The sequence below is a fragment of the Acanthisitta chloris genome, unplaced genomic scaffold, assembly GCF_000695815.1.
Source record: "Acanthisitta chloris isolate BGI_N310 unplaced genomic scaffold, ASM69581v1 scaffold1492, whole genome shotgun sequence".
In the NCBI taxonomy this organism is placed as follows: domain Eukaryota; kingdom Metazoa; phylum Chordata; class Aves; order Passeriformes; family Acanthisittidae; genus Acanthisitta; species Acanthisitta chloris.
In genome coordinates this window covers 1-25815 of record NW_008658579.1, presented here as the reverse complement: position 1 = coordinate 25815, position 25815 = coordinate 1, and the positions used below count along the sequence as shown (strand labels likewise).

At 37.4% G+C, this 25815-nt stretch overlaps 1 protein-coding gene across 1 annotated transcript in view; it reads right to left on the bottom strand.

Moving 5' to 3' along the window:
• LOC103812123 (transcription factor RFX3-like) overlaps nucleotides 1-23106 on the bottom strand; it is a gene marked incomplete at its 3' end in the record, with an annotated part of 29625 nt that extends 6519 nt beyond the window's left edge. Inside the window, exons 1-3 of the mRNA XM_009085130.1 lie at nucleotides 22990-23106; nucleotides 15157-15254; nucleotides 5948-6206 (exon numbers count right to left, since the gene is read on the bottom strand). Of these exons, the coding sequence (XP_009083378.1) occupies nucleotides 5948-6206; nucleotides 15157-15254; nucleotides 22990-23106 (474 nt within the window). The remainder of the gene's footprint in view (nucleotides 1-5947; nucleotides 6207-15156; nucleotides 15255-22989) is intronic.
• Nucleotides 23107-25815: the final 2709 nt, after the last annotated feature.

Genomic DNA, 25815 nt, shown 5'->3' with positions numbered 1-25815 from the left:
GGACTCTGTGTTAGGAACTGCAGTGACAGGACAAGGGGAAATGGATTCAAACTGAAGGAGGGGAAATTTAGGTTAGATATTAGGAAAATGTTTTCTCCTGTGAGGGTGGTGAGACACTGTCCCGGGTTGCCCAGGGAGCCCTTTGGCTGCCCCAACCCTGGCAGTGTTCACAGCCAGGTTGGATGAGCCTTGAGCAACCTGATCTAGTGAGCAGGTGTCACTGCTCATGGCAGAGAGGGTTGGGATTAGATGATCTGTAAGGCCCATTCCAACCCTTAAATTCTATGACTCTATGATTCTCTACTCTGCTCTCATGAGACCCCACCTGGAGTACTGTGTCCACCTCTCATGTCCCCAACATAAGAAGGACTTGGAGATGTTGAAGCAAGTCCAGAGAAGGGCCACAAAGTTGATACGAGGACTGGAGCACCTTCCCTGTGAGGACAGAGAAAGTTGGAGCTGTTCAGCCTGGAGAAGACAAAGTTGTGTGGAAATGTCATAGCAACCTGCCAATATCTTACAGGGGCCTGCAGGGAAGCCAAAGAGGGACTCTTTGTCAGGACTGCAGTGACAGGACAAAGAGCAATGGGTACAAACTGAAAGAGGGGACATTTAGGTTAAATATAAGAAAGAAATTCATAACTGTGAGGGTGGTGAGATACTGGAACAAGTTGCCCAGCTGAGGCTGTGAATGCTTGAACCTTGGCAGTGTTATAGGTCAGACTGGATAAGACCTTGAGCAACCTGGACTAGTGGAAGGTGTTCCTGCCTATGGCAGGGTGGGCTGGAACTAGAAGATCTTTAAGGTCTCTTCCAATCCCTAACATTCTATGATTCTGTTTACCTTCTTTGCCGGAAGCTCTCAAACTATGGTCAAACTGACCATCACTCTCCCAGATCATTCAGTTATTTGTATACCCTGGATCTATTATACACATCTTCAAATATACTCTAAACCTTCTTTCTGGGTGGTCATTTCCCCATATTTGGAAAACAAAACCAAAAAATCCCTTGTCAACCTTATCATAAGGACTTTCAGAATACACATTCCACCTAACCCTGAAAACCACATGTAAACACATCAGAAAATAAGATTAGAGAAACTAAAAGGAAAGTTCAATTCAGATTACTATTCAAAGCAAATTTGAAAACATTTATGGCATGGCAGCCTTAGACAGAGCTAGAGTCACCATTTTAGAACAAATGTGTATTTAATCAGAAACAAAAAACCCTACTCCTTCTGATAAGTGATGCCTCTATGCCACTGATAATCAGACTGCTATGAAAACATTATGGCAAGTCTTCTGGCATCTAGCTTATTATGCATCTTCAGATAAAAGGAATTAACATAAATTCTTCTCATGGATTCAAAGATACCTAATTTTAATATCTTATGATTAAAAAATTGTTTCTTAAAATATTTTTAAATTGGTAATTGGAATGCTACATTGGAATAAACTGAGTTTCTAACAACTTGGGGTTTTGATACATGAATAAATACTAGTATTTATTACCAGAATGAATATTAAACTGCCAAAACTGGAAACAACCTAGAGGTGCTACACAGCTTTTATGCAAAAAAGCACACTGAAGGCCAGTGAAGCCAGACTGTATCAGAAGAGGAAGCAAGACCATAGGCAGAGAAGCTAGAATGCAGTCAGGGTAGGCATGGCTGACCTTAGCAGGGTCACTCTCCCCTTCCCTGACCTTCTTTGACTTGTGAAGAGGGCACAGTCTCAATGCAAGACTTCACAGTGGAGCAGCAAATCACTCAAAGGGACAGAGAAAGACACAAGTTATTTTGGTGACATTGCTACACTGAAACCTCTGGAAGAGAGAGGGAGAAGCCATGATGCTCCATCACTCTGAGGAAAAAACAAAGCAGGAGAAAAAGTCTTGAAGGCAGCGATTTATAAATAAACAAGATCCACTTGCTACCATTTTTTTTACACAAAGGATGTCTCTGTGCTCAGTTGAAGAAATCCTAAGTAAATATCTTGCCTGTATAAGGCATCAGACCAAATGATCAAATGACCATTTTAGTATAAAAATCTGCGAACCTCTAATTTGATCTGAAATGTTTTATGATAAGATAGATCCAGCTAAATCAAAATTACCAGAAAAGTTGAGGAATGCAGAAGAAAGAAGTTCCTCTACCAAGAAAGAGATTAATAAATAAAATCTCACCTAAAACATTTTTCCAAATGGTAACACCTCCGCCTTTAATGGAACACTGTAACATTTATTAGCTTTTCTGAAATTATGTTCTGAAAATAATTATAATAGTTCCACTAAAATTCTGCTATCAGGATATGATATTTATATGATATTTACACTGGGCCTTCTCTCTCTCTCCAATAATTACGACAATTTTGGCAGATACCATCCTTCCTTTAAAGCTAATAGCAACTTTTGCCCTCTGTGCTTACTACCAGAACTAATAATTTGTGGTAATACATTATATCCATATTAAGTTTGCTTTTATTTTCATGCACATTTAGATTGGCACTGAAATACGATGAATTTCTGTAACAGCATGAGTGAAGACCTCCTATGGTTGGTGATGACTGATGAATGACAACTATAAATTGAAGATCAGTTGTAAAGCTTGCTAGAAAATAAGACTAATAGATGGGAGCCTCTCACTGACTGACAAGCATAACAACACATTTATTACTAGAAACTATGAATTTTTTAACCTTGTGATATTATGAAATATGCTAATTAGATCACCCTATTTAATCACAAGAACTGACCTTAGATGTTTACATACGGAGACAAAAACTAGAAGGTGATTTAGATTTCATTATTAACATGGCAATCCAATTTTCTGGAGAGTCTCTTAAATGTAGCTGCTCCTTCTTTAATGAGAGCTGCAAGTAAACTGAACAGATGACTCTTTCATACAGGTTTGTTTCATCATGCAAATCCGTTTCAAATAGACACCCAGCTAGGGTAAATGAGCTCTTGTTCAATGCAATCACAATATATTCTTGACTAATCCATGTATACTCACATGAAAATGTCATTTTGGAAAGCTGTGTATCTACCGAGCATTTTACACAGAAGGTCTTGTAATCTGAATACCTTTCTGTTTGAATAAAAAAATCCTTTCATGCAGGCAGAGAAATAGTTTAAGAGGCCAGCAAAGGATATAAGGGGATGAAGCAATGAAATAAATGGAAATGAACAAAAGATAACAAATATTCTTCATGCACACTAACATAAACCACTACTGTATTTATGTTGGAATAGCTTTGACACAAGTTTGAGTATTTTGGTTATAGAAACAGTGCTACTACCTGCTACAGCTTAAGCAGTACAGCTTTCTTGTATGAATGTTTGACAGAAAGTAAAATGAATTAAATGTTACAGCCAAATTATCAGCTCTTTATTAAACCCGCAGTAGAACTCAGAATTACATTAACCCATAAAGAAAATAGAGAATAAACTTCAAATAAAAAGTGTCTGAGTATCTTTTATTGAATTCTGTATAAATCAAATAGCAAACCTGATGAAGAGTAAATTAGATTTTAAATTTATCTAAAGCAGTTAATAAAACTGACTTATTTTATACATTTGACGTTTAATCTGAAACTGTTTTCTTTTTTCCTTTCTTTCTTTCAACTTAAGCTAGATGTATCAGAAAGAGATAATATTAATAATACAATTAATTTGCTAGTTACAGGATGTAACGACTTGATCAGTGAGGGTGATAAACAACAGAACAAATGAAGTAATCAGTTGAAAAGAATAAACAGAACTAGTACCTCTATGGCAAAATAAAGAGAACTTGTGATGACCACATGTATTAATAAATAAATTCTTATTCATTTTTATATCCCTTGTCTCCACATGAAAATTTTCCAAACTATTCAAAATAAAAATTTCTGCATATTATGCTAGCAAACCAGTCTGGACACATGTTATTTTATGACTCCAATAAATTCCCTATACAAGAATGAAAAAACTTATGATGCTAAAGATCAAATGAGGATCACAAGTGAAACAAGCTCTACCTAAAATGCAATCCAATTAAAGTATTACATTGCTCTCTTTCGCATAGTTTAATTACACACCCCAGCAAAATTAAAACAGACTTGGTGTTTTAAAGTAAATTTAAACTGAACCTTTAGTGTTTCAATTAACTCTTTAATATTTCACCTGAAATACACACACCAACAGCCTAAAATTATGAAATCTAAGATCACACTATATCCTACTTCTTTAGCAAGAAATGTACTTCTAATATACTCTAATGTATCATACTTACAGAACAAATAGCACCCTAAAAACCAGAGGAAACTATTTTAGTGTTTAAATGCAATTTAGTAATTGTCATTTAATTAGGTCTATTTCCTTTTCTCAAAGGCAAGTTGATACAGCAGATACTATAAAAAGTTACTTTGACCAACTAAAAGAGGCTGTTTATTGACACATGAAGCAAGAGAGAGATGTTGCTGAAGGCAACAACTTTAGATTTTGTTCAATGTTGACAAATTTTAGTTTTGGCAAAAAAATCAAAGTAGTTTTTTTAATTTACAAAATACAGCATGGAGTTTTGATATTCAAACAATTCTAGGATTTCCATCTTCAAAGGAGCTGTATGTGTTTACGAGATATATCTAAACCTCACTTATTTCCACATTCAGTTAAGCATCTTAAATCTGAAAGAGGAATGATGCTTTTTTTCAGAAACTCTTCTATTCAAGTCATGTAACACACAGACAAATGTTAATATACACTCTTTTTTGTAACTCAAACGTAAATTTCTCTATTGCTAGCTGAAAGCTCTCACAATGTTCGAGTGGGATATTTATACTACTCATGAATTATGACTCTACAATTTTTGTTCTCAGAAAATTATACTACATAGTTTTTTGGATGAAATAATAATTTCTTCCACGGTACCAAAAAATCTATATTTATCCGTACCAATCACCTTAAGAACCAAACCAGTGAGAATTTATCAAATCATATAAATTATCCAATGCTACCCTAAGCATTCATCCTGATTGCAAATAGAATAGTAGATTTTCACTCAGTACATTGGTTCCTAAATACTCAGTTCCCTAATTTCATCGCCTGTTTTCAATACTGATGAAAATGCATTACTAATGATGTTTTATGCACTTCCTATATTTTTTAACTGTTTCTACCCTATATTTTATAATCCTCTCCCCCATTACTTCCAAATCTCTACAGCCAGATGAGGATACCCAGAAGAATGAGGTAAAAGTACTTACTAGGGCTATGCAGCAAAGCTAATCTTGGTATAAATTCATTTTCCTAACTGAAATACGGGCTGACTGAGTAAGCTCTTAAAGAAAGGCTCTCTGCTTATGTTTACATATCCACAGTATTATCTATCACAGTTGTAACAGAATGCGTCTTCCCATAGCACTGTCAGACACTTCCACAATGAGCTTTTAATCTGGAACAGACTTTGGAGATGTACCAGAGGTAAGTACGAATAAAGGGTTAAAATGTAGTTATCTCTATTCTGAACAACTGGAAATATTTCAAAGTAAGCTACCAAACCTATATACTAATATCAGGAATACGAACTGAACAAATGCAGGAAAGTTACAGATACCGATCTGTAACTGACATTATTTAACATTTACATCTAGCACAGTTATACTCAACAACACTATTTTTCTTTTTTCAGAAAAATTACAAAATATCAAAATTTAATGCATGAAATTAAATACTTGCAAGCTGTCAGGCAAAACATGTATCTTCATGTTTAAGTTTTCACAGTATTCTTACTCCTTTATTTTATGCATACATAGTGGGTTTTTTACAAAAGGTACTTGGTAGTACTTATTCTGACAACATTATACTGCTAGCTATACATTCTCTCACAAAAACTCTGTCAGTCTGCAAGAACATCTGAGTGACTAAAACCAGTCTCAAAGATTTTGCATCAATCTGAAATACTTACTGTTGCTGGGGAGGCCCGTGTTGTGTGAGTCACTGAATGACCAGAATTCTCCATTGAATTGCCAATCAGATAGGTCCCTCCTGAGCTGCTAATGAGTTGTCCTCCTGTTACGCCCATCTGAATCCCTCCAGTGCCCACCATGCTATGAGACGAGACCACTGTTGTCACCTGTGCAGAACTTCCTTGAGTATCAAAATAATTTCCCCCAGTGTTCTGACTATACATCTGGGTTTCTGTGTAAGGATAAGTTGTTGATCGGCTTCAAGAAAAGAAAACAAAAGGAAAGTACATTATTTGTATTTCATTTAGCTAAGGGAAATGTTATACTTCTAGAAACATATTTGTGATAGCTAAAACCAAATCAAATAAGATTGGGAAACAATCTCTGTCTTCTCAGAGAGTAACACTTGCTCAAGTCAAAGCATTAAATAACTCATTCAGTGTCAATGTTAAACCACGTATCAACCAAACATCACAGAAAACCTGACAGTCTTACATGAAGAAGGAGAAGGGCAATACAACAAAAATTCAAGATACAGCAGATAGAGCTCATCCAATAAGCTTCATCTGTATCAGCTTTTTTTTAAATCTGACAATAAAATTTCGATTTTTAGTCAGATGTTATATATTTTGCATAATGTGCAGACTGTCCAAAACCACAAGAGGTTGAAGCAGCACCAATGTTTCATGCCGTAAGCTGGTGAGTAAATACACCTATCCAGGAACCTAAGGTCAGGCTTTTCTTCCCTTTTGTCTATACAATGTTTAGGGTTTTATCAATATATAGAAAAGGTCCAGGCAATTTACTGCTTGCTACATTTTTTTAATGATGAAAACATACATGAGATTAACTAATTAGTAAACAACAGACCCAGAGATGATGAGTTCTTTACCTTCAGAAAACAATTACTTTTAAATAACTGAAGAACATACAGCACCTTATCAACAACTGAAGTCAAAACTTTTGTTGTTTTAACTATGGCCACAACAGTTTCTCCCTTCCTCTCCATGGACTTTCAGAAACTCCAAACTTTTAGTGTCAAAACCCAAACGTTTCATAAGCCCCATACTACATTTCTCATTCTCACCCCTCTTTAAGCTACTTAAATACTTTTCATTTTATTTTGAGTATTTGAAAAGCCTCAAGATCAGCTCAAGAAATTTGAAGTTAATCCAATAGAAATGCCTTGGATTCTGCTGAAAACAAAGCAAAATAGTTCTTTAAGGGCCTAATGCTCAAACAGACATTTAATCTATTAACCTTTCTTTTGGAAGTTAAAATCAGTTGATCTTTGCATTTCAATAATCTATGTATGTACTTAGGTACCTTTCAGGTCCTGATTATTCTGTTCTCTCAAGCCATGGTGCTTCCTTGTGATACCATTGTGTGTCCTGGGTTGCAGTGTGGGGGGGTATCCATTGGTATGTATTCTATTGTCGTCTCCACAAGGGTAAAAGCAGCAAGTGGGGCAGTGATCGTTACCTCCTCGTCCCCGATAGCCCCCTCAGGGGCTGTCTCTGTTTAATGGGCTGTCTGGGACTCAGAGGATCGGATCTGCGGGACCACTGCTCCGGAGGATTGCAGCCACCATTCAATCAGACTACTATCAACGCCCTGACTGACAGGGTGCCGGGTTACTTGCTGACTGTCAGGGGCTTCTTTCTTTTGGGTTGTTAATTTGTTCTGTTATATTTGTTGTTGGGTTTTTTTGTGTTTCATATTAAATTGTACTTCTGACTCAGAGTCTCTCACTGCTTTGCTTTCAAACCAGCACATTGTGATATTATAGAATCACGGAATATTGTTTAGCTTAGAACCATAGAATGGAATCACAGAATTGTGAACGCTTTGAAAAAACATAGAGTCTAACCATTAACCAAACACTTCCATCTTAACCACTAAATCATGTCCCAGGTGCCACATCTAGACATTTTGTGAAGATTTCCAGGGATGGTTATGCTTTCAAACCAGCACATTGTGATATTATAGAATCACGGAATATTGTTTAGCTTAGAACCATAGAATGGAATCACAGAATTGTGAACGCTTTGAAAAAACATAGAGTCTAACCATTAACCAAACACTTCCATCTTAACCACTAAATCATGTCCCAGGTGCCACATCTAGACATTTTGTGAAGATTTCCAGGGATGGTTACTTCACAACTTCTCCAGACAGCCTGTTTCAATGCCTGATCACCCTTTTCACTAAGTAAGTTTTTCCTAATATCCAAGCTAAATCTCCCCGGTGCACCTTGAGGTCATTTATCTTGTGACAAGCATGATGGCCACTAGCAGACATCTGTCTTTACACAATGTGAACAGTGCTACACAGCAGAGGACAAATTAGGAGTTCTGATGCAAGCGCAGGGAAAACAGTTCATGGGAATGATCATCAAGTGATTAAACACCTGAAATTCTCCCAAAGGAGGAAAGAAAAACTTGTTATCAGGTACGGAAAGAACCGAAAAGATAAGGCCATTGTTGACAGCAAAAATAGACACCATTAGACGAAATACGCTGTCCAAAAGACGCGAGAAAAAAAGTCATTTGCAGAAGTGGAACTGAATCTTTGAAGCAATGCAAACCCTAGAGAGCACTCCAAATTTCAAAGAAAACTGAGTCAGACTTAGTGTGGGAATAGGAAAAGAAAAATGAAATGTTTGCTTTTACCTTGTTTAGACCTGTGTACCATGCATAGTCTCTAAATAAGGACTGAGCCTTTTATGGTACTTAATTAACTAAGGTATTACTTCCTGTGATAGAAATATGATCAACACTAGATGAAAATAAATATTCAAGGTAGTTATTTATCTGCAGAGCAGCTCATGCTCATGATAGCTACGGTATTGCAACATGTTAGAAAACTTTCATGCACGGAAGTCAAATTCTATCATGCCAGACCACTGTTCTCAAAACCCTGTGGATAATCCTGTGGACCTTCAGCTAATCATGAGTTTCACAGAAACTACAGAGAACAGAATCCCTTGCCTAGCACTGAGAGAAGGCCTTATCACAGCCAATGCATTGGTGCAGACTCTGGAGGTGATGTATCCTAAGCAATGGGAAGAAAAGGAAGTGCCATATACCCTGACACTGTCACAACAGAACATGATACAGCACTCAAATGGTAATGGAGAGGGCTAAATCATCTGTCCCACCCTGTCTCATACAACCTCCTTCCCACAAAGAAACTTACTCCTGTAACCAGAATATTGATTCAGGGCTTTTTAACAACAAATCAAATCTCAGTGAAGCCATAACCTTCTTCCACAAAAGTCTTCCCAGCTGATCTAAGACGAGATGAAAGAACTGGTAAGACGGCAAGTCACAATTTTCTTTCCAATCCCCTTTTACCAAACAAAACTGCTAAACAGAAAAACCAAAACCTATGCTATGAAAGGGCAACTAATGCACTTATAACCAGAGAATGAAAACTCAAAAGAAGCAATTTCCTCTGTAATAGTGTCTAGTTGACCTGATTTATGCATATACATTTTCTCCACATGGACAGCTTAAAATGTATCAAGTCAGGAAAAGCTTTATAAAATTTAGCTAAAATAGAGTTGCAATATTGTATATAAAGAAAATTAATCATTATATTCAAAAATTAAAGCACATATGTTACTGACAGGCATTTATTAGTCACAAAAAAGAACTGAGATCTTCAACACTCAGTCCAAGATCATTTTCCATATGGAAACAAAGCAATAAAAGCATACACAATGCACAATTACAGAAAAGCCTGTAAACCAGGGAACAAAGTAAACGAAAACAGAGGAGCAATCACGTAAGTTATATTCTCAGAACCTGTAAGATAGATAAGGAAACTTTAACTACAGATTTCTAAAAATTCTGATGAAGTACTGCAGACTTATATATAGTTCAAGAAATATGGTATTGCTACTGTTAGGAACATGTCACAGGGTTTGTACTAAATCTGCACGACCTCAAGAGTTGGGTTTGTCAGGCTTCCTTTGTCTAGACTTGTCCAGGCTAGCTGAGAGCTTTGTTCTAGCTTAGCTGTAACAGTAATTGTCATATAATCAGATAAGTGTTACTTAATCTGTTCCCATTTTAGCTCAGCTTTCTATGATTGTGTGCTATGAAACATATAATTAAAATGCTGATGCATTGTAGCAGTCAATAATATCAAATAGCTATTCTGTATAGAACAAACAATCCATGACTCTAGATTAAAAATGTAACAAAGAGAATCATGAGCTGCCATGACAGTATTCAAGAGGTATCCAGCAAATGTAAAACAGACTATGTAAAGCAAATTCAAATGTCATATGGAAATGGAAACTGATTAAGAATGAGTGAGGTATAGACTGTGGTAGAAAACGAAAATAGCTAGGTCACAGTGTGAGTAGAGAGGCCCCAAACACCATCCCAATTGTCCAGGCATAACACTTGTGAAGGTGCTAAGCTGCTTTAACTCTTTCTCAGACAGAAGCCATTCACCTTAGTACACAAAAGGGTAGTAAAAAGGTAAGGAGAAAAAGGGCTAATACTAGTAAGTACTAGGAAAATAACAACTGTATTGATGTAATGCCCCGGTTCGTACAGCAGGTCGAATTATTCTGGGCAGTACACGGGAGAAAAAACTCAGTTCTCAGGAGGTTCAAGAAGAAATAACTTTTACTTATGAACTTTGGGTCACTCGTGTGGAATAAGACATTTGGCAAAAGGAAAATCAGTAAACTTCACAGCCTTCAAACATTGCGCAAACTTTAACTCAGCATACCTTGAGAGAACAAAGCCCTTAGCTGGGCACTGATCACGGCACTTAGCGAGTACTTCAGGGGATACTGCTCAATGCGGCTTATTGCAAAGGAGAAAAGTAGAGAGAAAAAGAGAAAAGTAGAGAGCAAAAGAGAAAAGTAGAGAGAAAAAGAGAAAAGGAGATGAGAAAGAGAGGTAGATAGTCACCATGCGTGGATCCAGCATGGTCTCATCAGCTTCCAACCCAGGGCAGTGGGACATGCACGTGACCCATGTCTCGCTGTCCTTTTATCCGTTCCCCTCGCCCAGGGACTGTCCCAAGGTGAGGTCACACTTGTACCTGTGCTTTAGGCAGAGCCAGGAGCTTCGCCATCATCTTGGGGCTTGCAGCAAGGCCACCACCACTTCAGGGCTCTCATCAGAGCCATGTGGTCACCGAGGCCATTGCAGTGCAGACCTGCAGTTACCTGCTAAGGCTCATGGGGCTGGGGGAGAGCAGCTGCCAAACCCTCCTATGCAGAGCTTGACTTGCTCCCCACTCCCGTTTTCCCAACTGGTTCTTTTGAGCCATGCAACTTTTTCTCCCGTCCCTAGCAATTGATCATAATTATTTTAACATTTAAAATTTTAATTAGAGTAATAGTAAATTCTTGGGTTTGCATACAACGTGTGTTTTGCCAACATAAACCCACACAAACTGTTGTACAGCAAATTGGTGAAGAATGCAGTTAGGGTGCAACAGCAATGGCAATTCTTGGACAATCCTAGCAATAAAACTCCTCTTTGCCACACCAGAATTACCAGGTAAATGGCTACATTTGATTAATACATTACAATTTACATATGAAGAAAGTCCATGTCTAGTATGGGGAGCCAAATGGCTTCTTAATACAGCTGCAGTGATGTGTGGAAACAAACTCTACAGCTTCAAAGAGTTATAAAGCAGGTATGTTTATCGTGGTGCTGGGTGCAAGGGGGATCCACTTGCACACCAACTATCCAAACATTTCAGCAAACAAAGAAATTAGTGCTCATTGGTTACAAGTTACCTAACTCTCATTGATTAGTATTCTATCGATTAGTGATTCTCTCACTTTTTATGCTAATTAGTCCACTTTCGAGTCAGTGGCTTCTTGGGGGGTCTTTCATGGGCGTTTAGGATGGTCTCTGGTGGTCCCATGTGGTTGTTGAAAAGATGCCCATTAGTGTTCTCCCATGAACTTTGAGTCTTGCTTCCATTGATGGTCTTGGCTTAGCTCATTTGCAATTATAAAGTTCCTTATCTTGGTCTTGGCTGACTTCTGCTGGCTCCTCAGCACTCCTCCAGGATGAGCTAGTCACAGAAGAATTTACTTCCTTGGGTGCATTCTTGTCTGAGGCTCCTTGCAACAATTCCCCCTTTGAGACTTACTCAGACAGTTAGTCTTAGCTAAGTTTCTTTCACCAATTAACACTACTCTCTCTTGTAAACCAAATTTCTATACCCTTATCAGCAAACATTCCTCAGAATGAGCTAAATCACATCAGCTAAGCAACTGATGAGCACTATCTGGATGCTGGGGGGGGGGTAGTCCTTGTAAACTCAGTATTATTCCATCATCATCAGCCATATTAAACTCTTCATATATTCTAAACAGGCAGGTAAGCCTGTACATGCCATTGCAGCAACAAGATATGCTTGGCAAGCGAAACTGTTGTCAACTAGAGACAAATCTAGATAACATAGGTCAAATATTCTCATATGACACAATGTATATGACAAGTTGTGGATTACACCCCTTGTATTATCATATTGCCTCTAATTACAATAAAACCAAATAACTTTTAAGTGTAGACAAATTGTGCTATAAAATGCATGGGAAGAATTGTGTTACAGGAGTACAACAGTTACACTTGACAAAGACTGTGAAACCTGACAAACTTCTGAATTTTAAAATGAAGAGGATCACATAACTCATTGCCCATATATATTCTAACTGCATTCTTTGTTGCTATTGTATACAGATTTAAATCACTGCTAGTTTGCAAGTATCTTATTTTAAAATAAAGGACAATCCTTTCACAGAATCATAGAATGGTTTCGGTTGGAAGGGACCTTAACGATCATCTAGTCCAACTCCATTGCAATGGGCAGGGACACCTTCCACTAGACTAGGTTGCTCCAAGCCCCATCCAACCTGGCCTTGAACACTTCCAGGGATGAGACATTCCCAACTTGTCTGAACAACCTGTTCCAGTGCATCATGCCTCACCACCCTCTGAGTAAAGTATTTTCCCTAATATCTAATCTAATCTAAATCTCTCCTCTTCTGGTTTAAAATCATTCCCCCTTGTCCTATTGCTATCTGCCTGTAAAAAGTCCCTCTCTCTCGTTTTTATAAGCCCCCTTTAAGTACTCAAGGGCACAATGAGGTCTCTCAGTCTCGTCTTCGTAGGAAAGGTGCTCCAGCCTGATTATCTTTGTGGGTTCCTCTGGACCTGCTCTAACAGGTCCATGCCTAATACTGAGGACCCCAGACCCAGACACAGCATTCCAGGTGGGGTCTCACAAGAGTGAGATGTCTTTCATCAGACACTCTGTAACATTTATTCCAGAGATGCCTGGACAATTAATTAATGTCTTCATCCTAACTGTGGGTTGCAGACTTCTTATCCCATTGCTAGAGCAGTACTGTTACTTGATAGATTATGAAAGCATCCTGCATCTGACTTTAAGGTAGAATTAAGATTTTGGTTTAGTACAGTCATAAAATAAATGGAACATATAATCATAGGAAGACAACCCAAAATCTGCAGTATAAAAGCATATGGGAAATGTGCTTCACAACATATGGTCTTTAAAAAGTCTGAGTACAAACACAGCCGTGGTCTCATTCCCCATCAATGAAATTACAATCTTTAGATAGGCTAATGTTCCTAAAAGTACTGAACAACAAACTGGCGGTCCACTACACTGTTGCTCACAACAACATGGGTAAATTCTTCTTCTCTAGCAGGGAAAAACAATCTAGATTAGGCTCGCATGCTAACGAGAGCTTTCTTCTTTTATATCCCAATGATTAATTTTGCAGGAACTGACAAAAGAATTCAGATATAGAAACACAATAAAATAAAGGAAACCTAAAGGTTCATACCAGCCAGTTCAGTCACATCTGCTTCTGTTTTTCCCTAGGACTGGAATGTAATATAGTTTTCATACACTGCCAAAAGTGCCAACAGCACATAAAAGAACTTAAAAGTGATAAATGAAAAGAGAAACTCCAATAATAGCCTATTTAAGAATGACCTCTTTTGGAAGCTATCCGTAGACTACCGTGGATGGAATCAAGTTATGATGCCACTGAGTGCTGCTGTATGGGTGTGCTGGGTTTGGTTAGGGGAGACTTACTTTCTTCACAGCAGATGGTATCAACGGTGTTTGCAGCACAGATCCAAAACACAGCCCTACACTAGCTACTCCGAAGAAAATTCTTCTATCCCGGACAAAACCCGTACAACAGGGAAGCCTAATGCATATTTAAAATACTTTGTTTGGCATTTACTAGTGAGAAGAAAACATGCAAGCCAAGAAGTGCTAGTGGAAATGACCAAAGAATGCTGTGAGTGTTAAAATCAGAAGTCTCTGACCCAAATAACGTTGCTCTTTTGAATCATGTTTGGATTACCATCAACAAATAAGCACCTTCAGACAATAAAAAAAGCTTTCTAAATTGCATTTCTTCCTGAAGCAAAAATGGTAAATAAAAAAAGTGAGGTAGAGAAACTCCTTCCCAAGGAACACAATGCTACTTTGATGTCTGAGCCAACTTCAAAGCTGGTGCTGCTCCAAGTCAGGGATTAGACTAGTTAATGTCCAGAGGTCCCATCAAATCTAGATTATTTTTTCCATCTTTATAAGCTTGTGTATTGGATAAAGAAACTTGATGATGGGAAAGTGTGTTCAGGGAACCAGGAAAAGCACAGTTATGCAGAAAAGAGGTCTAAGAAACCACAAAAGGAGACACTGTTACTCTTCTTCCACTGCCTCTCCTCATTCCTTTGGGAAAAAATACTGATTTTATGAAACACAGGATTTAATTTACATTGCTACTTTCTTTAGGCAATAACTACAGCTGTTGCACCTTTCTATCATGTGCCACTAGGACTGCAGCCAGGACAGAAATGATATACTATGTCTTTTGGACAGAACTTACCCATGACCTAGAAGATACTTTTTCAAACAACACAATGCTGTACAGGTAATTTCATGTAAGTGCAACGAAAACTATCACAAGAATTCTATTTATGCAAAACTTCTGCCTTAATAAAAACAAACATTGTGAATTCAATTTTTCATCCAAAAAACTATTCTGACACTAGAAGAAATGTGGTTATTTTTTCTTGCCATCACACTATACACCAGTTAATAGAATCTAACTGAAAATATGTATTTAACTTCACATTTTAATAAACATTCAAATTCCAATCACTTGCCAACTTACATAGCTCCATTAGTGTAGACTGTGTCACTTCCCTCCACATACTGAACCTGGGCTGGGTAGACATGCTGTACCTGTTGCACAGTCTGCACTTGCTGTACCTGCAAACAAGAACACCACAAGTTTGGGATATCGTAAAGACAGATCAGTGCTTCAGCGCACCTAATGGCTTCTAAACACATGGGGTGTCTCTGTTCTCGTAATTACTAAAGGTGTATCACAGCACTAGCAAAGAACGTTACTGTTGTTACACAATATTTGTGCTGTCAGTTTGGTAAATGCAGCCCTAAAGCTCAAGATGCACATTCATGGAGCATACATATCTTCAGTGCCAAAGGCATAACTAACCAGAGAGCATAATAAGGATGAAATGCTGTGTAACTATGCATAGCACCAGGCTGAAGAAATACATTTACTACAGAAGAAAGTATCACTGAATGTTTTTTCTTATGCTTTTTCTTATTCTATTTCAGTCCTAAGTAGTACAAGCCTTAAAATAAAAGCTCAGATGTATTGCAGTAAGTTTAGAAATAAAGGTTCATGTTAAGGTGCTTTAGCTCTTGTTTAACTGGAGTTAAACTACAGTGATACAAGTTTTCTTCCCAATAGTGCTTTGACTGAATGTACAATTATAGACAAAAAATTCTAGTCTGAGTAACCCCTATCCCAGTATATCATCAGCTGTAACAAACTCAGACAAAACTTGGTTTTACATCAATGAGCTAAACAACAAGAGGCAACAAGGCATGGATTATCTTCACATATTGGGGTTGGCTTGCCTGTTCTGCAAAAGGACATACAGTGACATGTCAATTCCTTTGATTCATGTACTATGTAGGAACACTCCAGGTAATGCAAATTTCCTATCCAGTCTCAATTTTTTATCTTATGCAATAGTAAAGATGAAGAATTCCATATTTTTACACCTGCCATCATTTAGAAAAGCTTTATTTTGGTTCAGGAGCAGTCCAGAACCTAAAATATGCAGAAGTACTTAGGAGACTTTAGAGACTGACATAATTTTACCCAAGGAACTGAATCAAGAAAGTGACAATGGACTTATTTAGCAAATCAATTTAACATCAAGTAACTGTTATTTTTCTCAGATCTATTGTAACAAGGCAACTTCAACCTAATCCAGTTGTTTCTACGGACTGCAAACACTGTAATCCCAGATCAGTCTGGGTTTCATGCATTTGATGAATAACCTTCAACAGCTCTTTGACAATAACTCAGCCTACTACCTTCACCTCTGCTACTGTATTTTAAAAAGCTCTGTAAATAAGCAAAGTGTGTATGTGCTTTATTGTGAAACATACATGAAATGTATTATAATGGCTTTTAAGTGTGACTCTAAAAGTGTTTTTTCCTTTTGGGTGACTCAGGTTCTTTGACCTTTAAGCAATGGGACAAGGGGAGTCATTGTAGATCAGCATATTACAGAACACCAAACTGATCTACTTAATCCATACTGTGAGAAAACATCTTGAAAACAGGTTTTCTTCTTAAAACCTGTAATTTGGCACCTGCCATATAATGCATATGTTCCATTTTCTCTCCCAGTACAGTTCTCCAGTACGGTTGGAGAAACACTGCGGAAATGATGCTGTTGTCTGTATGAATTCCATGTTCTCATCCAACTTCTCCCAAAATGCACTTTGTTCCCTATTCACACACATTGAATATGGCTTAGTCCCTATGAAATATAACCCACACCATGTTTCCATTAATAAAGGAAATGGAATTTTCTCCCTGTAATCTGCATAGTGACAAAATGGAACTCTGTGTACAAACACGACATTAAAACACAGAGGTCACATTCCCCTTCTGTACAAAGTACAGTATTCTCCCATTATTCTTGGATACAAGGTGATACCATTTCAAAAACAACAGATTCAGCACAGTGCCAGACCTTTACCATACAACTGGGATGATACTGCAGGGACCAAGTGTATAGAGTGTATCAAAGTTCAGTGTCTATTGGACACAAAGTGAAAAATCCCAAAATGAATTTATGTTCTGACTTGGACCAAACCAACAAAAGTATAATTTACCATAAAATGAAATATTGAAACATGTTAAAATTAAAATTTGCACTGATTAATACAGTATTTTCACCAATTTTTATATAAATCTTTACAAGCACAATATGTAATACTACTAGAAATTTCATGACTGTATATATAATTTTTTTTTTAAATCAACATTTAAGAATGAATATACTACAGTGTTATTAAAACACCTACATTTGAAAATCAAAATGTTTTTCCTTTAACAGTGAAATTCAATACAAAGCAACCAATGAATTGGGTTAATTTTTTGCACTATAGTAATAAAAAAAAGTTTATTAAAAAAGTTCTCTTGCTTCAGCTTCTCTGAAATTCAGAACTGCTGCAGTTAAATTCATTATTTTGCCAAAGGAAGCTGTAGTGACTATACTGTATTGTAATGTATGTAACAATCTTAACATGGAGAAAGTTAAAAGGCAAATATTTTCCCTGTCAAGCTATGACAAATAAAATAAGGAAGGAGCCCTTAGGATAGCTTTGTATATGAAAATTCTGCCATGCTACAATTTTTGCTATATTCTATTTCCAATACTAGTTTTATTTCCTGTTTCACTTCATTTTGGGAAAAATGTTTTATTGAGAATTAAAGGTACTGCCTCTGGATTTGCTTTTCAATCTCCAAAACAGGAAGAAATGAAATGCATACATCTACTCTCTATGAGGACAAAATTATTTGGGAAGAAGTTGGTTATGAGGAAACAAAACACTACAAAAAACTGTGGAAAATGCAAAACAAAAAGAATTTTTCTTCATTTTATTTATCATTTCCTTGCAACTTTCAGTAAGCTGGTAAAGGAACTGTATCCCCGAAGTTCTTTAGTTTTAGAGGCAGAGTGGAAATTGTTGACTATTCTCCCAGTGATCATCAGAGACCTAAACCAAAATGGTGGTCTTGTATTAAAAAATACTCTAATGACTAATTGAGCAGGGCTGAAAATAGAAAACACAATCAATTATTTATTAAAGACTGACAGTAATCAAGTTCAAAAATTGTATGTTCTAGCATGGACTGGTGAACTAGCCATGGTAAATGTCGTTATTGTCTAGCTGGAAAACAACAAATTAACTGACTTGTACTGGAAACAATGAGTTAAGTAGGGCCAGACAGATCTTTCATTTCTCTTGATTCAGTGAGTCTGGCCTGAAATAAGTAACTGGGATAGGATTAGAAGTAAGCAGCAGAAACATTCCAGGACAGCAAGAGGTGAATGAAAACTTATTTCAATATACATGTGTAATTATAATTACTAGATGAAGAGAAAAGAAAAAGCAAAACAAATTATGTTCCTAATTATACTACCTCAGAGGAACAAACGAGGGATCTAATTATATTTTATCTATGAAAAGTTTGTCAATGAAATGAAGTCCATAAAAGCATGCTGAAATGCAGAAACTACACTGAAACATAAAACGTAAGAGAGAACTTTAATTTCTAATAAAACGTGCTTATGTTCAAAGTACCACTAAGCAAAGAGTAAAACAATAGAGCAAAATACATATAAAGATTATTAAATACCATTTTAAAAAGAATATAAAATTATGCACTATGTCTATAGGAACAACTTGGATGTGCAACATTTTCTGTCCTCAGAGATAAAAATACTTTTTGTTCTTCATTAGTATGGATTACTTTTGGCAAGTAACATATAAATAGCACACGCTGTAATATTCTAAGCACATTCATATTTATATAACGGCTAATGTCAGTTCATGATTATGCTTTTCATATGCTAAACATGATTTTGCATTAAGAGCAATTTTGATTAGCAGAAGTCTGCATCTCCAGTTATTGGTACAAAGCTTAGCAAATGCGGTGGCCACTGTGTATGCTGACTACGAAGAAATGCTTTACACAGATTCTGATGCATGGATATACTTTTATAACATAGCTTATATATATACATATGACTATTTTTAATTTTATTTCTCCAGCCTTTCATATTGCATGGCATAAACTGCAAAGTGAGTTTAATTTTGAATCCTTAGTAGCTCACTGCACTGTACTGAAGACTGCCTGTTGGAAAAGCATTAGTGAAAAATCCCTCTATTTGAGGAAACAAAAGACTAAGAAAATTCCTCAGGCTATTAAAATGGAATTTAATTACACCTGCATGTTTTCGGTCTTACTGTTGTTCCTTTTTGCTTACCCTTCCTCTCTATCCCATCTCAAGAGTGACAGCTACCATGTTGCCTGAAACCAGCTGCCACCAGTATCACTTTCACAAGAGGAAAAATCCTGGTTTTCTTCCTATTTGTGGAAAATCACAGCAGACTTTTATAAGCTCCATATTAATACCAGTTATATGGAAATTAGGGATTTGTATTAATTGAAAATATTAAAAGGTACTCCTTTGCTGTTTGCTCAAAAGACAGGATGCTTCAGTATGAACACTGCTGAAGTGAAAAGGCTCTTAGTCCTCCCTTGCACATAATCAGTTTGCTCCTCTTCGGGGCAAAAGTATTTCATTTTGAAAAAGACAGATACTTTGTGAGCATAAAGGAAACCCTGATGACATGAAAACAACTCCAAATTAATGCATGTAGGACATGTCATATAAGTGCGGTTTATATACAGGAACAACAACATGGAAAACAAAGACGATCCTAGGAAAAATGAAATACTATACACTGCTTTAATATTAATTAAAAACACATTCATCTAAAATTGCATTATTCACTGGAAAGTACTAATAAATTACTGCAAATGATACTACAGAAGTTTCAGCTTACACCAAATTGTTGCATATACACAGACATGTTACAGCATCCTTGAATTTAACAAAATCCTAGAAGTGCCTCATTGTTTCAGCAATTTATATTCACAAAATAATATGATCCAAATGTGAATATTCACATACATTTTGGATACAGCTCACGTTATTAAGCATGTCCCCTATAAACCATAATAAAAAATTAAACTGTATCTTATACACCTAACACCTTCTCTCCACACACTGGCAACTTTGAACGTGCAGAAATAATTCCTTCCATCAAAGGAATAGCTTTATGAAAACAGCACTCTTTCTCCTAATTTACTTTTGGCTAATTTGCCCATTCCTACCAAATGCAGATAAAGACAATATTAACTTTAGGCAATTGCAGCCTATACACAGATAATTCCTCAGGGCAGATCACATCGGCAATTTCCTCAATACAGTGATTGTTTCAATATTTGATATTCCTTTTTTTTTTAACTCTACAATTGAAATTACCTATCCCATGTACATTCTTGATCATATTTCCTGCTAACATACCACATCCACGTCTTCACTCTTCCTTTTCTCCTCACCACCCATCCACTTCCACGTTTTGATCACTGCAACACTGTGTGCAATTGATACCTCAACATTCTTGTTGCATCTTTCATCCCTGATCCTTTAGCTTTCCTTTCTGAAACATTATGATGATTCTACAGTCAGTGATAACAGTCAATCAGAAAAATATAATTTAATATATCAACAGGGAAAATTCATCAGCTATAACGACGGAATGAGTGGTCAATGCAAGGGAATACTCAGAAGCTACTCAGAAGCAGCAGTACTAAAGTATGTAAAGCTGATAAGGAACAGTTTTACAAGGCAGGACAACAAAAAATCCTGTTTGCTCTTATGAAGGTATAATCAAACAAGGAAACAAACAGACTGCTTCTGGGCTTCCACGCTTTGACATGAGTGTTACATTAATAAAGGACAACTGGTATAACTTCAGAAAATATACAGATAGGTATATTTACACTACCAAATTGACATCTTGTATCTGAAAAGCTGAAGGATGGGAAGAACAAAGAACGAATCATATAAACTACATCTATTAAACATCTGTCATAGTGAAAGAACATAAAAACCAAACAAATTATCCAGACTGTATTTCATCAAGAAAAAAGGTCTTACACTACACAATCTTACAAAAGAGTTACAGACAAAATCTCCTAAGAGATGCTAAGTTCAAGCATCATACTGTAGTAATGAAACTATGAGGCATTAGAGATAGGGCCTGTGCATCAGGAAAAATATGTTAAGTGAAATGTACGAGACTGTGGAACACATACATAAAAATGCATTGGAATTTTTTAATTCAAGAAATTATGAAGAAATTAATTTAAAGAAAAGCACTCCACTGTCACAGAAATGGCAATATTCAATAAACTATGTCCAGTTCTCATATTGCTGACTCTGAAACTGTGAAGTCAGTTTCTGGTTAAAAACATCAGATGTCACCCAGAGTACCTATCACATGGACAGCGAATTTCTGTGTATTCTGGAAAAGTCTTGGACAGCCATCATGGCTTTCACATTGAAACCCTGTTTTCTACATCCATACTTTGCCCAAAGCTCCCAATTTTCTTCTGCCACCCCTCCTTCCAAAGCTCATAGATGCTGCACAGGTGAGTGACCATCTCATGTAATAGAAATGTGCACTGCGCTGCCTGCTACAAAAGCTTCTCCTTCCCAGGCAAATGCACATTATGAGTTACCCAACCATCACACCACAAATACTTTCATGACATTGTGTATAGATCTGCTGGGACTCAGAGAGGTGTAAAGGACAATGTTTTTCATTTTTACTTTTTTTATGTGTGGAGGACCAGGCATAAGCATATTCTGTCTCAGCCATTCTGACTGGTGTGACAGTAAGATGTGATCGGAGCAGAGGGTCGGCAGGAGTCAGCATGTTCTGAGCCAACCTCCTGCTTCACCTGGAAACTCCTGCTCAGCCTTCTCCTTCTTCCCCCTTGGCTCAAAGGGGTTGTGCACACATGAATGGAATAGCACGAAAAATCTTGTTTGCATAAGAGGTTGTACCAGGTTACTTATGTAAGGGAGCTGATCAGGCCCCCTTGCTTTCTTTTTCCTGCTCTCTCTCTTTCCTCTCTTTGCCTTTCGCTCTCACGCTTTGCCACAGCTTCAGGACATCCACGAGGCAGGACCAACACAGGATCTAAGGTGATTTTCTGTGTTAGTCCCTCCCTTTTCTGTCTTTATTTCAAACTCTCCCCATGCTTTGCTTGGGCAAAGCATGGCTGTCATACTTTACCCCTGTACTCTTCACTGAAGCTTGTTGTGGGAGAGGGGGAAGCATCTGAAGATTGGTCTTGTGGCTTGTTAGCCAGCACCTTTCAGAGGTTTGTTGTGGGAATTGAGAAGTTACTATACTGTACTGTACTGTATAAATTAAGAGCTTGTTATCCTCCACTCTTATGGAATTCTAGTGTATAAATTTAAGAGCTTGTTCACTAATACCTTTCAGGTCTAAATATTGGGTTGTTTGTACAGTTATGGCAACTGTACAATAAAATCTAAAGCTCCCTGACATGTGGTCTGGTGCCTTTGTTCAGCCTGACAAGTATTAATAGCAAACATCAACGCCCCTATGGGTGTGTCATGACAGTATGGCACCTGAACATCCAGACAGATGGAGGAATTATATAGTTAATATCAGAAACATATTCATTATTTAAAGGAAAAAGTGTAAATATTCAGTAACATAAAGTAAATTTTTATGAGCTACCACAGGAATTGCACAATAAACTACAGTTAGAATCATGTATGTGTACTACTGGAGCTTGTCAGATGCTCCAGTTAAGGAATGGATCCTGAAAACAGCTTGTCTTTCTCTGGCTATTTTAATTCCAGCAAAACGAAACTGATAAAAGCAGAGTAAGATTTCATTTAGCAGCCTTGTACAAAATGAAGTTCTTCACTACATTAAAAATATCTATTGTTAGAATTACTTTTTTTTTATGTTCCCAAAACTAACAGCCACGTACCTGTTGTTGAACTGGTACTTGCTGTACTACCTGTGTGGGCACTGCTGCCTGTCCAGCCACAGATGTCTGTAAAGTCACAGTCGAACTTGTATCTGCCCCAGTCTCTGACGTCTGCATTGTGATCTCTGGATAAAATTAAGACACAAAATTAAAAGGTTAGTGCATTATTGTTTTTATTTTGTCACTTATACTAGCACACTAATTTGTCACTTATCTCTATTTAGACATTAAAATTAGCTAATACCAATCTTGGTAGGAGCCAAAAGGTTTTCCCTCTATTAGCATACAAGTTAGTATAAAAGGGGCTTTATGCTACTTTTATCTTACTTATTCTAAAAATACCTTTTGTTTACATATGAAGAAACATTTATCACTTATCTGAGTTTTGTTACTTTAGGAATAGAACCACTCAGAAAAATTAGCAGCAAATCTTCTCACAGCTTGTAAATAACTGATCATCACTCACAACCACATTTTGTCTGGCTTACTGAATTACACCAAAATCTCTACACATTCAAATTCAAAGTCAAACTTCCCGCAGGCCACAGAATGAAGGGCTGTAATATGGAAAGCAAACTCTGAAAAACATTTAGTGAGTCATAGTGAAAAAGCAACTCAGCCTTTCAGTAGAGAGCATTAAAGCAACCACGGTATTTAAAATCTAAGAAGAAACTTTTTGACACTAAAATCAATACATAGTAGATAAATGTCTATGACTGTGGCCCTCACATTTAAAGGGAACAATAGAGATTTGGGTACAATACAGAAATGGTTCAAGAATCAGTGAAAATGCCTGACAAAGAAAACTTATCAGAAAGACAACCAAGGATGACATGCCTCCATAGGAAACACTGACAGGGAGCTGCAGGATTCCTCTATTCTGCACAGGAGAAATGACAATACAGTTGATTGGTGACAAACCAAAATGAATTCAGAATCGTGAACTAGCCTTTTTTTTCCCCTTTCATTTTAAAGTTTTAAATTTTAAGCAGTGGATGATTAACCAGTGAAAATAATAAACAGATGAGGCAAGTTCTTCTTCACCTGCGACCTTCAAAACAGAATACTGTATGTGTCTGTGAAGAACCACAATGAACGAATACAAAGTACTGTTCTGTAAACCAAATATTCTGTGATCAAAAAATTTTACTGCTCTTAACCTCTCAAACTCTACTAGCTATAGAATAATTTCTTAATCTGAGAACCACTATTACTAAAATAATATGGATTATCATGCATACTAAAAGAGGTTTATTTGGGAAAAAACCTATGAATACTTAGAATGTTGGACTTGATGACCTTCAAGGTCTTTTCCAATCTTGATCATTCCATGATTCTAAGTGATTTCTTTTTAACTCCCGAGACCCAGCTGGCTCACGGGGAAAAAAACTAGACTTTAATCCCTACCACCACCGTCATCAAATAACAACCGCCCCTCAGAAAAACCCTGCAATATTTTCTGAGACAAAATCACAAGAACAAATTCAAGGACATATCATTAGATAACAGAAGGAACTAATTACCAAAAAAATTTCAATGCTCTTGCTTGACAACAAAACCACATGTGAAGAGCAGACCTTCCTTGCAAGGCTGAGTTCCACAGCAGCTTAAGCTGATTTAAGGCTAGGTTTCTGCAGTTCCTTCCTCCACCTACCTCTAATACACTTCAAATCCAAATTTATCCAGTGAAAAGTAGGAAACAGGTATTTAAATTTGGGATGGGATAAGGGCTAGGGCCAGGATCTTGCTAACGGGGACAATTCTCGGTTTAAACTTCGAGAAACCATACCTATGGCACCTGACATATTTAACTGATTCTCCTGAAATATTCTGAAAGACTGATAAATTCTTGATCAAACCTATTTCAGATTCATCAACAGATTCTCAGACTTTCACGTGAACTGAACCCTCTACTTCTCCCAGTACACCTGACAAAAATCAGAACATAAAATTAAAAGAAAGGAGTAGAACTTCACAGATTACATTTACATGTTAAAACCCTAACAATTAAAATGGATGTCCAGAGGATAAATATGGAGGAGTTGGAAGCCTCCATGCTGCTAGAAAGCTATGACCTAACTGCCATTAGTGAAAGCAGGTGAGATGAACCCCATGACTGGAGTGCATCAATGACTACAGGTTGTTCAGAAAGGACAGGCAAGGAAGGAGAGGCGAAGAGCGCACTGACTTTGTATGGCAAGGCTTCAGTAGAGGGCAAGGGGGACTACACAGGTGGCTTCTATGAGAAGCTGCCAGAAGCTTCCACTGTGTCTGATGAAGACAATGCCAGCTGCATCCAAGATGGACTCATCGCTGACCAAGGCCAGGCCCATCAGTGACAGCAGTAGCACCTCTGAGATAAGACATTTAAGTAAAGAAGAAAAGGTATGGGGCAGAAGCAAATTGCAGTAATAGAAGAGAGAGAACATGTGAGAGAAACATCCCTGCAAGACACGAAGGCCAATGAAGAAGGAGGGGAGGATGTGCTGCACGTGCTAGAGCAGATTCCCCTTTAGCCTATGGTGATGACCACAGCGAAGCAGGACATGCCCCTGCAGCCCATGAAGGTCCACAGGGGAGAAGAGACCCAACTGCAGCCCATGGAGGACCCCACAGTGGAGCAGATGGATGCCTGAAGGAGGCTATGAACCTGTGGAAAGCCCACGGTGGAGTAGGGTCCTGGCAGGACCTGCTGGACCCGGGGAGAGAGAAGCCTACACTGGAGCAGATGTGCTAGCAGGACTTGTAACCCCACAGGGGCACCCCACACTGGAGCAGTCTACTCCTGAAGGACTACATCCTGTGGAAGTGACCCATGCTGGAGCA